The following is a 14,091-nucleotide window of genomic DNA, read 5'->3' on the forward strand; positions in this document are numbered from 1 at the left end:
GCAGGGTTGTGTCGCTAAATGATCCTCTTTATCTTTCAGAAATCCCACCTTCACTGAGTCAGACACTTAAAGACAATAGGCGGGGCATCAGTGTGTTAAAACCCCCTCAGGACGGTAAAGCTTGAGAGAGACAAGCGTAGGAATAATCTCCGTCATCTATCCCAGATCCTGGAGAGTCGTACGGGAAAAGCGCCGCTGCCTGCCCGCACTCCCGACTCTCTCCGGCGGAATCTCTCCCTAGCAACCAGGCATTGGCGTGGTGATTGGACCAGAGTACCAGCGGTTGCTATAGCTACAGGAAGCTCCCCTTCCCTGTAAACCCCCACTTTTTTTTCTGTGCTGTGTGTCTCTTTATCTATAACCTCTCTTTCTATTTCTCTTTGCTATTTGTCTTTCCCTCTCCCTCCTCGCCCTCCGCTGTGTTTCTCTCTATCTCAGTCTGTCCCTCGCCTTCAGTGAACAGAACGGAGGTGCAGTACAGGTCGATGTTATTAACACGCAGGTTGAGTGATGGGGCTAATGGCATCAAAAGCTGAACTGACTGGAAAAAAAAGGTCTGCAGAGAAAAAAGACAAAGATGCTGCAATTTCACAAGAGCCCTGGTGAGAATACCAGCTAGAAATGGAGCATTAGCAAAGCAGTGAAGTATTTATCTGACCTATCTGTGTAAATCTGCTATTCCCTTTGGCGCTGTTTTATGAGAACAATCTGTTTTGTCTCTGAAAATAAAGAACTACTGGGAGCAGCCCGGCGGTTTATGTGCGAATGTGTTTGCATCTGTCTCTGTCCGTAGTTGTATATTTGTTTCTGTACTTCTGTGTTTTCTGTTTGCATGTGAGTTGGCTGCACACAGGACAACACGTGCACATCTTGCCTTTGCTTGTGTGATTTATGTGTGTGTTAGCTTTGCGCCCGTGGCCACTGACAGGCCCCGTTGTTACTGTTGGAATCCAAGAGTGCCGATTATGCTTCAGAGGCAGGATAAATGTGGTCACTATGTCATTAGGCCAGTATGCACGACTCAGCCCGTCTGCCTGTAATACAACACCACATTATCCATACTGTACAGCCCGCTGCTACACTGAGAAGTGCCACAGACAGACACACACACACACACACACACACACACACACAGACACACACACACACACACACACACACACACACACACACACACTCACACACACACACAAACTGCCTTCTCGATGTCTGGAGTTGTTGCATCAATCTGTGAGCTGGCTTCTGTCTTCAGAATTTTCCACAGACTTTTTTTCTTGAGCTGATTGCGTGGCTGCTTCTTCATGCTATAATCAACTGCTGTATAATGGCTTCATATGAGAGGTTGAACGCACATGATTAGTGATCTGTTCTTCTTCTGACTAATGCATGAGTGAGGAATCATGATGATGTGTCATAAGGAAGGTAATGTGGCTTGTGTGTGTGTGTGTGTGTGTGTGTGGGGGGGGGGGGGGGGGGGGGGGGGTAAAATGATAGACGGGATGGATGGATGTGTGTGCTCACAAAGTAACAAATGGGAAAAAATGCCCAGCAAAGAAGGAAATCAAACATTGAAACACACCCCAGTCACAGAGTTCATGAACACGTCCGACAGATCAGGCAATTGGCAGCTGACATTGGATTGTCACTCTGGCGCAATGGTCTAATACAGTTTAGCCATTAGCCTCCAAATCGCTATGCCCCGCATGCCAATGTCATCCTATCCCAAGATGAGAAATTGATTTCATGCTTGGGTGACTGTCACCAGGAAAGAAAGGGAGAAAGCAAGAGAAAGAAACAGAAGGACAAAAACTGAGAGAAAAGGCAACTGAGAGATGGAAGAAAACATAGAAATCCCGCTACCGCGTTCACACTCATTCAGCCTCGAAAAATAGACAGCGGAACTAATGGCAAGCAGAGAGCAGAAGCACAAACAATAGGGAATGGATTGAGTTTATCAAGTTCAAAAGAACATGCAACATGTTTGCGTGTGAGTGGGGTCAGGCACTGAACAATAACAGCTTTAGAAAAACTGCTGGCTCTGCAGAGGCCCATACAGGAGAGCATATTATAGACAGGGATGTGGCGGGGTCTGGGCGCACAATAGTGCCCCATTGCCTCATGGGATGTGGAGAGCTCTCTGGAACATGAGAGGGGAGGGCCTTCTGGTGGGTGCATTTAACATGATGCTCATCAATGACAGTTTTCCATTACTGTACCGCTGCTGCGAGTGAGAGGGGAATGAAAAGGAAGAAGCGAATCAGACTGGTATTACACTCAAGTGATGATGTAATGTTTAGGTGACACAAACAGCACCCCCATCCCCCCTCTTTCTCTCTTTTTTTTCTGCTCGCTTCCTGTGTTCACCCCCCTTTTTCTCTGGGGCACAGAGTGGAGCCTTCCGATTGGTTAATAGCACCATAGAGATGCTGAGAATATCCACCAACCAGGGCCCGGGTGCCCCTTCACACCGTTACCACAGCAACCCCTCACAACCACCGCGAGCGTGCATGCATGTATGGATGTGCACACGTATTGTTGAGTGTGTATGTGTGCACTGTATAGTGTATAGTTCCCACTCATGTGTTTTTTGTGTGTGTGTGTGTGATGGCTACACATAGTGAACATGTCTTGTGGACATATTTCACTTCGTTTTTGTAACTATGAAAATGGGATTGAATGATTTATTAAGATAGACATTTGAATGAAATGTTTATGGGTGAAAACACAAGTGTTTTAAACAGTCTAAAAATAAAAAGAAAGTCTCTGAAAAGCTGACACAGAAAATGCCTCAAAAGATCTACAGTCCAAACAGGAATAATAGGGAATACATCTGTAGAAATACATTTCTCAAACAGATTTATCTGAATATGGAATAGGTCAAGATACATTAGAAATGGTGCCTCTTGAGGGGAAAATTAAATCTCAATAAAACTAAAATGATTAAGCCTAAATAACTGGTAAAGTATTACAATTAGTATCCATTTGCAGTGACAATTCGATCAAAATAAAAGATTCAAGCTTTCGATTTCCAAATTTTAAGTTTAGTTATAGTTAGAGTAAATAAATCATAAATATAGATCTGGTCTATTTTTAGTAGTGGTCCAGTCTTATACTGATGCCTTTCTCACAACATACTTACACATTTATTGTACTGCAAAGTTTTACTTAAATCAGAGAACTAGAATGCTTCGGCCCTATTCAACTAAGTCAGAGTGGCATAATGTCAACATAAGGTGGTGAACAAAGTGGGGAGGTATTTGTGTCAGGTGGTAATTATGCCAGACTATGCAAAAATTATGGATTAGATGATAATCTATCTGCTTGTTTGTTTTAAATTCATCTGCAAATGACTGAACGTAACCATGACTGACTTTACTGCTATAGAAATGTTATTAACATACAACTGAGCACGCTTGCTGCAGACTGTACAGCAGCATGACAAATACTGTACAGCAGCATGACAAATACAATTCCTCGGTTCTTTGATTTAAAATTTGCACATGCACAAAATACTTGACTGTCATAAACCTCCTTAGAGAAGTGTTTTTTGCAATCTTGCTGAGCCAAAGAAAAAGAATCACCCCATTCATCTGATCTGAACAGTTTCCTAAATGTCAGATTCAGTCATGCCAACTGCTTGCAGCATGAATATGTTTTGCCTGCACAGTCGACAACATGTGAAAAATAATAGGGATTTTAAAAAGTATTTCTACTATATTACCTAAATTCTTAAAGCAATAATTTGAATATTTCTTGGCTGGGCATGTATTTTCCAAAATATCAAACAATTAATTCAAACAGATTATATATATATATATATATATATATATATATATATATATATATATATATATATATATATATATATATATATATATATACACACATATATACAGTATATATATATATATTAGTACAATACAAAATAGAAACACGTGTCCCTCTATCACTGTTAAAGGGGATGTAAGATGTCACCACTGTATCTATTGTAGGTCACCAGTGCTCACCTGTAACACTGCAAAGCTAGTTGACACAGTGTCATTAGACCACAGCGTACACCCAGAGGAAATCCTCTCCAAGTTGGCAGCGCAATAACTAGCTTCCTTAGCAGGAGCCTAAGTCCCCTGCAAGGCACCTCTGATCTGTTCCAATTCCCACCATGGGCTACTAGTATCGCACACAGCATGTTCACTAGGAGATGGATGAGGAAGTGAGTGTATATTTGTCAATGTGTGTGTGTGGGTGTGTGTGTGTATGGAAGGTACGGATGTGATACAAGATAGATGTCTTTGTTTCTAGTGTACTACCGGTATCTGAGTCTCCTCTTATTTAACTTTGACAACATTTATGACCAGGAACACCCACGCCTGGAGACTTTGTAAGACAACAAGGGTTTCTGTGATCACAACAGCTGTTTGTCGACTCTACCACTTGCTGTGTTGTGTTGTTTTGGATCAGGTTCCCATGTCTTACCGGTGCAGGTGAAACACTTCACGTGGAAGTGGGTTTCTTGTACTCGTACCACCTCTCCTTTGCATACTTCACGACATCGCTGGCACCGGATTAGTCCAGAACTTCGTTCACTTGCCGCAGAGCCTTGGTGATAAGCTGCAGAAGACAAAAAAACACACATTTATTATTCTATTTACGTGTTTGACATAACTATTTTGCAAGATTAATTGACTCGTTTGCCAAGCCGCCCATAGTGCTACGCCTGTCAAGCTTTCTCTTGTTGCAAAGCACAGTTCACAATGATAATGGTGGTAGATTACCGCATGAAATCCTCAGTCATTTTCAAAGCAATAGGTTCTTTTTGACAGTGACAAACAAAAGCGAGCTTACCATCTCTAACCAGCAACAGTTTTTTGCCAATTTGCCAACTGTCGGTGGAAGACTTTATTAACATAAAAGCTAGCTAGCTTAGCTAATAAAGCTAACGTTACCTTCAACAGGTGAATATGAAAGAGCTTTCTAAAGATAATCTGTCCCAAAATGTCAGTACCCTAACAGCAAAGAAACAGTATTGTTCTTACATTTAAGTATGATAAGATAAAATGTAAGGCCTGTCTGTATATGTCATGGCTTTAAGGATGAGGACTAACCAAGTTTGTTGGAGTAATTCTATTTCAGATAAAGAGTTTCGCTGGGATTGCTTGTGCGCTAATCCAATACAGCTGATTTACTAGGCTAATGCTGGGTTACTACTGTAGGTAGTAGGCTAGTTAGCGTGACATGCTAATTTTTTCAGCTTGCGTTAGAGCAGACAAACACACTCTTATCCATTCTTTACACGTTTGCTCTTGTATTTTTGGGGTTTGTATAAAGTTTACCAAAAAAAGATGGAAAAAACCCACTATCCAAACTCCATACATGGAGTATTGCTTACTAGAGCCCCATGTACACTGCTTCAACATGCAGAGAAATACAAGGCTTGCCGTGTCTCATTACTGTAGCTAAGCTATGATTGGACATGAAATAGTTTCATCTCACAGTTACTGGTCTAGAATGAAAATATAATTGGTTTTTCATGTAGCCTGAAACCAATGTAGCTTATTGCCACTAATGAAATTAGACAGTGGCATTGTCAATCACATAGAAAACAATAATCAACATTTCCGTGTCTGCAGCCACAACAAATGTACACTTTAATTGAAATAATAACATAGTAATAATTAAAAATCATAATGAATTTTTTCAACAAAGGTTTCTTCACCACGATGCTGCAAGCCATCACTAGAACTGGGGCTCTGATTATCCTACTCTACAGACTGTACTGTGGGCATTTCACATAATAAGATCAGTCTGTAGCTCTGTCAACACTTGTTCTGAAGAAGTGAGGTCTGACACCTATGTAAGCTGGGTAAGCTCCAGGCTTTCTCTCCCACTGTCTCTATTTCTCTCCCACTCATACGGGCTGACACACACATGCACACACAAACATGCACATACACACACACACAAATACACACGCGCACTGCTGCGTCAGGTTAGAAAGTGGATGGATCTCCTTAACTCATTATGCATTAGCTTACATGTCAGACTCCTGCCAGCCCAACAGCTATTTCACATTGCCAGGAAAGCAAGTTCTCACATACAGAGATAACAGTAATGGAATAAATGCTCTCACAAGCAAAAAGGTCAAAATGATAGATTCATTTGATCTTAAATGAGTGAAGAAAATGAATTTATCTAAGACCATTTAAGCTATTAGAGGCTCTTTACAGGTCCATCCTCTCCTCTGGGCTATACAAACATCCACAAGCAGAGACAACCAGCCTCCCAATACCAAGACTGTGCCAGAACAGCTGGGTTCACAGTCTCTTATTTTGCTCCATCTTCGTGAAGGAGCATTTGAGTGGTCCTACTCTCCGGGTGAGGGGTATAATGGCAGGGTAACCAGCTGGCCTTAATGTCTACCTGAGTAGCTGACTGAACGACTTTGCCGTTTCAGTCAGAGCAGCATCAGCATATGGGCTGGCATGACAGAACTGTCTGATTCCATTTCACTGGATGTATCCCGAAAGACTCGCAGCACTTAAAAAGTCGAACAGCCTTGCACGCTTCATAGCCTGAGCACCCTTTGCACGCTTCAAGTTTGACGGTGGTATATGCATAGTGTGGGCTACAGTACGTGTGAGGAGATGCATATATCCATGGGTTGCAAGACAGAATGAAGGCATGCAGTTTATTTTCCTGTGTGGGCACTGGAAATATGCAATCATGATTAATTCCCACTCCCGATCTCCCACACTCAAGTCTCTGTTAGTTCATTGTTTCCCTAACAATGCTGGCAGCACCACTGGGACCCACTACCCTGCCTGATAAGTGTCCTATGTGTGTGTGTGAGAGAGACCAGGCACAAAACCAAATGAGCAACACTGATCCCATCAGGTGTGAATGAGAGACAATGGGAACTAATGGCGGTACATGTAAGCCTGTGCCAACAGCTACTGGAAACACACAGGACATTCATTTGCAATGCTGACCTTCTGAAACACGGCCAGAACAAACCTCTGACAGAGTATAACCTCCTCTGTTTTCGCAGCCCAGCCCAGCCCAGTCAGGCAAAGCTGTATAAAAGACACAACATACTGTAAAAACTGAGCAAGATGCTGAATGAAGATTATCAACACATGCCTAAAATTAAACAGTCAGAGGCGCGGCAAATTCCTGCAAATTAGCAACAAGTATGTTTTAATGAATGAGATGCTTATTGAGCTAGTTGAATGTGCATGCCAAAAAATAAAGCCCCACCCACGCAGAGAATCCAGGTACACAAAAGGCTCAGGAGCCGACGCGTTTCTTAACTCTATCTAATTGCGTCATTGCCTTCATTCTCATTGAACACAGCCATCCTCTCCCCGTCTTAACCCATTACAGAGCTCTCAAACAACCCTTCATCCTCTCCCATGCTGAGGTGTTGAGTCATTCTTCTAATGATAGCCACAGGACTACAGGTGTAATCCACTGACTCCAAATCAGTGACAAGCGCCCCGGGAGAAAACAGCCTATACGGCAGACAGGTGATGAGAACAGGGCCAGGGTCAGGGAGGCCGACAGCATCCCCAGGGACGGAGAGGCTGCTGCTATTTTCTGCCCCTGACCTGACAGCCCCAGGGGAAGCACACGCTGGGAGCTCAGTCACAAGGGATGCTGGGAGATCAGTGGTGACGAGTGAGTGGAGTGAAGAGCGTGGCGAAGAATGAAAGAGGAGCATTACAAAGACGATGTGGATTCAAGATGAATTATTAAAGGAGAAATGTGTTGTTTTGCTGTTAACTACAATTACTTTGTAGTTAGTAACATACCCATGTTTGTCAGTTGTATCAGCAAATCAGGGGCAACTATAACTAGTGCAAACAGACAGGTCAGGTTTAAAGCAAATCTTAGTCAACCACACTAAGCCACTTATATGCTGAGTGATATACCTACCTGTAGCTTAAATGTTCATGAGCTAATGTCTACAATCTAAAGTATAGTAAATCAGCTGCAAAGGCTGGATATTGATATGACTATTACAAAGATGTGACTTTTTGCGAGGACAGTAAACTGAATATCTCCAAATGTTGGTTTGACAAAAAAAAAAAAAAGGCATTTGAAGATGTCACATTTGGGGCAATTTGTAATTGTGAGGAATTTGGTGATTATTTTTTTCAGAGATTTGATAGACCAAGCGATTAATCGATAATGAAAATCATCGTTGGTTGCAGTCCAAGCTCACTACACTCATGGGTTGTAGCAAGTTGTGTTCTACTCAGTTTAGTAATAGCTCAGTGGTTGTTAGTAAGCCTACTGAACAAACCTTCACAAGTTGTAGTTGGTTCAAGGTGTGTCTAAGACACAAATACGTTCTTTGTATTTTAGGGAAACATAATCAGCATTTTATACTTAATATTGTCAGGACAAAGCAAAACCATGCCTTCCCCATCTGTAATCTAATGCAGCCAATGATCAGGTGTCTCAACGACACCCCACCATCCACTGTCTTTATCTCCCTTCGTCTCTGTCAGAACCTTGGCAGGGAGCATTCATCAGAGCAACGATGGCATCCAGTGGTATTGCAAACACATGGTCACTCCATGAAGAGATAGAGAGAGAGAGAGAGAGAGAGAGAGAGAGAGAGAGAGAGGTCAGACTGCTACTGACAGTCTGAATGATCACTCAATCCCACCAGAGGCCAAGGTCATGGAGACAGAAACCTTGAGGCAGCAACACACTCAAGCCACAGTGGTGTAGCCTTGAGCTGAATGAGCCTTCTTTTTATTCCAGTCATTCAAATTAAATTAAAAAAAATAGCTTTGTAGTTTAAAGATGAATTGGCAACAGAATGTTTCCATGCGGTGCAGTCTCCAGTGTCCTTTCCACAAGGGTTTTAACTGTTCTACACAGATTAAACTGAGTACCAGAGGAGTAACCGCAATGACTAAAAACAAAAACATTTTGTGTTGAACTGTAAATACCAGTTGTACATTACGTACTATGAATATACACGCGTGCATCTGTGCATCTTTGTCTCCCACCTTTGTTCTCTGTGTTATTGAACTAAGGCGTCTGGCAGGAGGAGTGCTAAATGGTGTTTGGCTCTGGTTTCAGCTGCTCACCAGATGAGGCCGAAGAGCAGGAATCATGTATGATGTGGCTCCGTTCCCTGTCCACCCTTGTTCTCACTCATTCCTCATCATTTAATCTCGTACTCGTCTTGTGTATCGATATATTTATTTATCTTTTCCCTTCTAGAAGTGGGGTCTCAGGAGGACACTGTCTGTCAGTGGGTCACACACTTTGGTACAGACCAAGTTTAACATGGATATGAATGGTTCCCAGAGGACCATTTCTTATGATTTTATGAACTTGCTGACATTTTACCATCATTAAACCAATATTTCCCTTTGGCCAACGCTTTTGATCCATGACAAGGTCTCTGGAAAGCGCTGGATTTCATCAAACTTCACATTCTGTGGTCGGCGGATGATCCACTCTTCTATTCTATTGCCTCCATCAGTCATTAGTTTAGCAGGTATTTGGTAATTTACCTGTATTGGAGAATCATAGTGACGCTAGTCAGGATTCTTGGTCTGGTAACCATTCAATTATTGTACCAAATTTAGAGCCAATCCATTTTTTTTTATTGAACCTTTTTTTAACCAGGATAATCCCATTGAGATTTTAAATCTCTTTTACAAGAGGGTCCTGGCCAAGAAGGCAGCGTAAACGTTTCATCGTATAAAAACAATTTTTGAAGTTCGGGATGTATTTTGTCTGCTGCCTGAGAACTCTCTGCTTTACAGAGAGAAGGAGAAAGAGAGAGGTGCTGCCTGTGATGTATGGCTCTGCAGATCCCCTCAGGTCCCCGAGCTCAATGATGAGTGTATTGATCAACATGTGTTTTATCGCTCCCCTAAAACACACACACACACACACACACACACACACACACACACACACACACACTGTACATCTTTACTCTGCGGGAATATTTCCTAATAATCATGAAGTATATCTTAAGTATGTGAAACCAAAGTTCTTTCCACATGAAACTGACCTGCCTCGAATGCCAGCCAGGCAGAAAATAGGAGTCTGACCAGACACGCACAAAACCCGGTGACCATGAGAGATAGAAGGCCCAGAAGATGAAGACAGACAGTTGGAGCTGTGTGTAATTACTCAGTGTGTGTGTGTGTGTGTGTGTGTGTGTGTGTGTGTGTTGTTGGCCTCTGGGTTATCACATACAGCGGAGAAAACAGTGCACACAGCACCGCCTAACAGGCCCACTCATGTCCAACCCTTGAGTGTGCCTGGAGTCAGAGGGGAGCATATGTTTGACTGACTGGAAGGGGGCGGGGATGTGCTGTGTTTTTAGGCCTATAAGGCCAGAAGCACAGACATGTCACACCAAAATCTGCCAGGTGTGACGGTGCTGACACGCATACTCACAGTCAAACGGCATAAACACAGGTTTGTGTGTGCTCTCCACACGCTGTGTTGCACGCCCTCCCCCCCCCCCCCCTCCTCCTCGGTGTCAGTTGAGAAAAGCATTTTTGAAGCTTAACAAAAGAATTCTACACATTTTCTCGGGGAGAGCGGAGCTGCGACACCACTCCCGGCACGCGGGGCACGGGGACCTGGCAGCCTCAGTACCAAAGGGTTAAGAGCACTGAATGAATAATGTAGCGCCACACGATGACAAGCTGGATTATGAATGATGCAGTAATACCCGGTTCCTTTCTGTAGACACAGAGGACAGGGGACAGGGAGGACAGGATGCACATGACACCACCGTCACTTCACGGAGCACCCACGATGTCCATTGACTTCAAGTGGCCTCACTGACAGCTAAGGGACATTTCTTTAAAAGTCTTCCCTTGGAGATCCAACCGTTGTGAATCAGGCGGCGGTAACTTTGTGCACAACAAAGTGGAGGCACGCATACATGCTCACACCAGCCAGCCCTACAGGGGAAAAAGCCCTGATTCAGCTGACAGAGGATCAGGGTCACAGTCAGCTGATGCAAGGTCAGCTTAGCATCATAGCAGGCCCCTGGGCCGGACCAGGGTAAGTATGACAGAAGCCCCTCAGGCTGTCAGACTTATTTGTAATGTGCTGCATCACAATGAACTAAACTCCATGAGACCGACAGTGGTCAGGTCAGAAACCTCCAGCTCGAGAGTTTCCTGCTCCTGCAAGAGGACAGGAGGGCTTCTTTTTTTTTTTTTTTACAAAGAGGCAACAGCTGAATGCCTGGGAGGTCTCCCATGAGAGGTCAGAGGTACTGCTGCTGGTGGTGGCTAAGAGGACCAGGAAGGAGAGAAGAAGCTGAACGAGTGACAGAAGAGGGGAGCAGACATTGGGAGGGACCAAGCAACAGCTGTTATGAGGATGAAGAATCCCAAAAATGCGCCTCAATGGATGAACTCTGGGAATATTCTCCTTTGACCTCCAGGTATACTTAGCTCTCCTGTCCTCTCTAAACCGGCTCCAAGTCTTTGATAAGGGATTTGTAGACATTATAGGCAGAGATTTGTATCACATGAGTTCTATAATTAACATTACAAAGACATTGAATGTATGGCGTGTTGAGGCGAAGTGGAATTGGTTGAGCTTTGTTTTCAACCTGACTTCAGTTGGCACTTTCTCTTCCATCTCTAGACTACCATCGTTCAACGGTAGTTCTGCGCTCACATAGAGGTACCGTCCTCGCGCTTTCAAGTGGCGAGATAAAGCGCGCAGGATTGGACTTACCGCTGGAACTCATGATGCCCACTGTTGTTCTTATTTCAAACAAAGCGTCTCCGTCGAGAATAATCCCATAAAGCGAGAGGAAATCTTCACGGGGCAGTTCACTCCCTCCAAATTGTGCAATGTAAACAAATTGAACATCTAGGGAACGTAAATGATGCTCCTCACTCTGCTGCTCAACACCGCTTCCAGTTCTGACAAGGTGGACAGAGCCAGAAAGAAGGGTACAAAAAAATTTATAATAAAATAAAAATAAAGCGAGGGTATTTCCAGTGATTACAAAAATCCAAAATAGCGCTCCTGTTCTTGCTGCGTGGGAAAGTCGGCTGTGTTTTTGTTTTGTTTTCCTCCACAGAAACAATGCTGCTCAGTCGGATTCCACCTTCACATTTTCGCTCGTGGCTGAATCTCGCTCTGCCGCGCTCTCCCTGACGGTGTGCTGCTGCTGTCACCGTGCGCCTCTCACACAGCGTCCACGCAGCCGCGGCAGACCTGTTCCGGCCTTCACTTTCAAAATAAAATGAACAAAAGGAGTTTCATGACCCTGATCTTGTCTGTGTGTCTAAAGCGTTCAAATTACAACAAAGCTAATCACATAAAATACCCTTAAATGATTAGGTGTTGATTTTCAGATGTGCCTTTACTTGTCCATAATTCTGAAAAGGTGGAAACATATCACATTACTTTTTCTTTATTTTACACATTCTTTTGATATAATCTATTTGGAAAATATGTCAGTCATCAAAAAAACAAATTAAACCCCCTGAAAAAACGCAATTTAAAAATCTCTTAAACATAGAATTTGGTACATTTTAAGGGCTCTGTGCTTTTCAGTTAATTTATACATTTATTTGAAATATCTGGCCATCCGTTAATTATTCATCTATGCTGTTATCAAGGTAAAAAAGGGTTTTCAAAAAAGCCTTAAAACAACCTATTTAAACGCCTTATTCAAATTTTGTAGATTTGAACAGATGCCATTTGTTTAATTGCTTTACAAATTATCAGCATACATTGTTATTAAGGGACTGAACTACAAATACAATGTTAACAATAATATGATGTCCTTCTCCTACAAGCAAAATCTGCATTGAAATACCAGCTGATTCCATTGGCCAGTATCAAACTGTGAAATTATAGCTTGATATGTTTGTCCAAGAACTAGCCTACATTAGCACACATTAAATAGGCTGTACTTAAATCTTTCTTTCTTCGTAGCTCATAAGCTAGGTCATTTAATAACAGTGGCAATAAGCAGCCTACTTCATGTCACATGGATCTAGAGGCCGAATAGCTTTCAAGAAGTATTTTTGATGGTTTTATTTTGAAAGCAAAGTAGCCTTATTTCCGGTATTGCTCTGCCTCTCTATTGGTGACTTGACTGCTCTCTCAATAATCTGCGTTAAGCGACGTCACTCTGTGCTGTATGTGAACGCTTTGGGGACCCTATAGCCCACATCACACTGCAAGAAGTGTTAATTGTTACAAACTCATTAGTCTCAGTCTTAATTCATTTTTCACACGAGGTGAGATAGATAGGCTCAGTGTCTGAAGCGTTTTAAATGAATTGAATCATTTGTTAAACCAGTGTCATGTGAATCTGGTCAGAACAATAGGCATACGGATCACATGAGAAACATTTCAAAAGAACCACACAGACTGCATGAAACAAAGTGATTTAAAGATTGTCGAGAGCCTTCATGAAACTGAGACTTGTTGGTGTTTTGATCAGTTCCAGACTGGGTTTGTTGCTAACACTGTTATGACACCGCCCTCTCCTGGAAAGTCGACGTAAGCAAATTTGTTAATTGGATTATCTAAGGCGGAGCTGCTGTCGAGTAGTAGAGGTTAATTGCCAAGCTGTTGACGGATTTACTATGCTGTTTGGTTGTAGAATCTCAGTAATTACCTTACATTAACTGACCTTTAAAGTTATGCAACACAGTATAGGACTTTGACTTGCATGATTGTTGATAGCAGAACTGTTGTGCATTCTGACTCAGTGGTGTGTTGGCATTCAATGGGCTCAGTGGTATCAATGTGGAAAGATCTCCATCGAAAGGTGAAACACCCAGACGCTGTTTCCCAAACAGACATCAAGTCAGATCATGTTTACAGGCAATTGAATTTGGCCAAATGCAACAAAAGTCAAAGACCCGACAAATTTAAAGACTTTAAGACTACAGACTAAACAGCAAGCAAACAGAACGGGACAAAGCAGTTTATGTTTTTATATATATATATAAAACCATAAACTGCCTTGTCCCGTGTCCTGAGAAAGCCGTGGTTCTGAATCCTTGAGGAAACTGGACAATGGGGGGATGTGAGAGGCGCCTCTCTCTCTCTCTCTGCTGC

At 42.7% G+C, this 14,091-nt stretch overlaps 1 protein-coding gene across 3 annotated transcripts in view; it reads right to left on the reverse strand.

Moving 5' to 3' along the window:
• ablim3 (actin binding LIM protein family, member 3) overlaps positions 1 to 12,160 on the reverse strand; it is a 39,542-nt gene extending 27,382 nt beyond the window's left edge. For all 3 annotated transcript variants that reach the window (XM_068714415.1, XM_068714414.1, XM_068714413.1), the window contains exons 1-2: positions 11,740 to 12,160; positions 4,474 to 4,608 (exon numbers count right to left, since the gene is read on the reverse strand). In XM_068714415.1, the coding sequence (XP_068570516.1) occupies positions 4,474 to 4,608; positions 11,740 to 11,752 (148 nt within the window). In that variant the 5' untranslated portion in view covers positions 11,753 to 12,160. The remainder of the gene's footprint in view (positions 1 to 4,473; positions 4,609 to 11,739) is intronic.
• Positions 12,161 to 14,091: the final 1,931 nt, after the last annotated feature.

The sequence above is a fragment of the Cebidichthys violaceus genome, unplaced genomic scaffold (assembly GCF_023349555.1).
Source record: "Cebidichthys violaceus isolate CVI_PGR_0920_01 unplaced genomic scaffold, fCebVio1.0.p SCAF_2, whole genome shotgun sequence".
NCBI lineage: Eukaryota > Metazoa > Chordata > Actinopteri > Perciformes > Stichaeidae > Cebidichthys > Cebidichthys violaceus.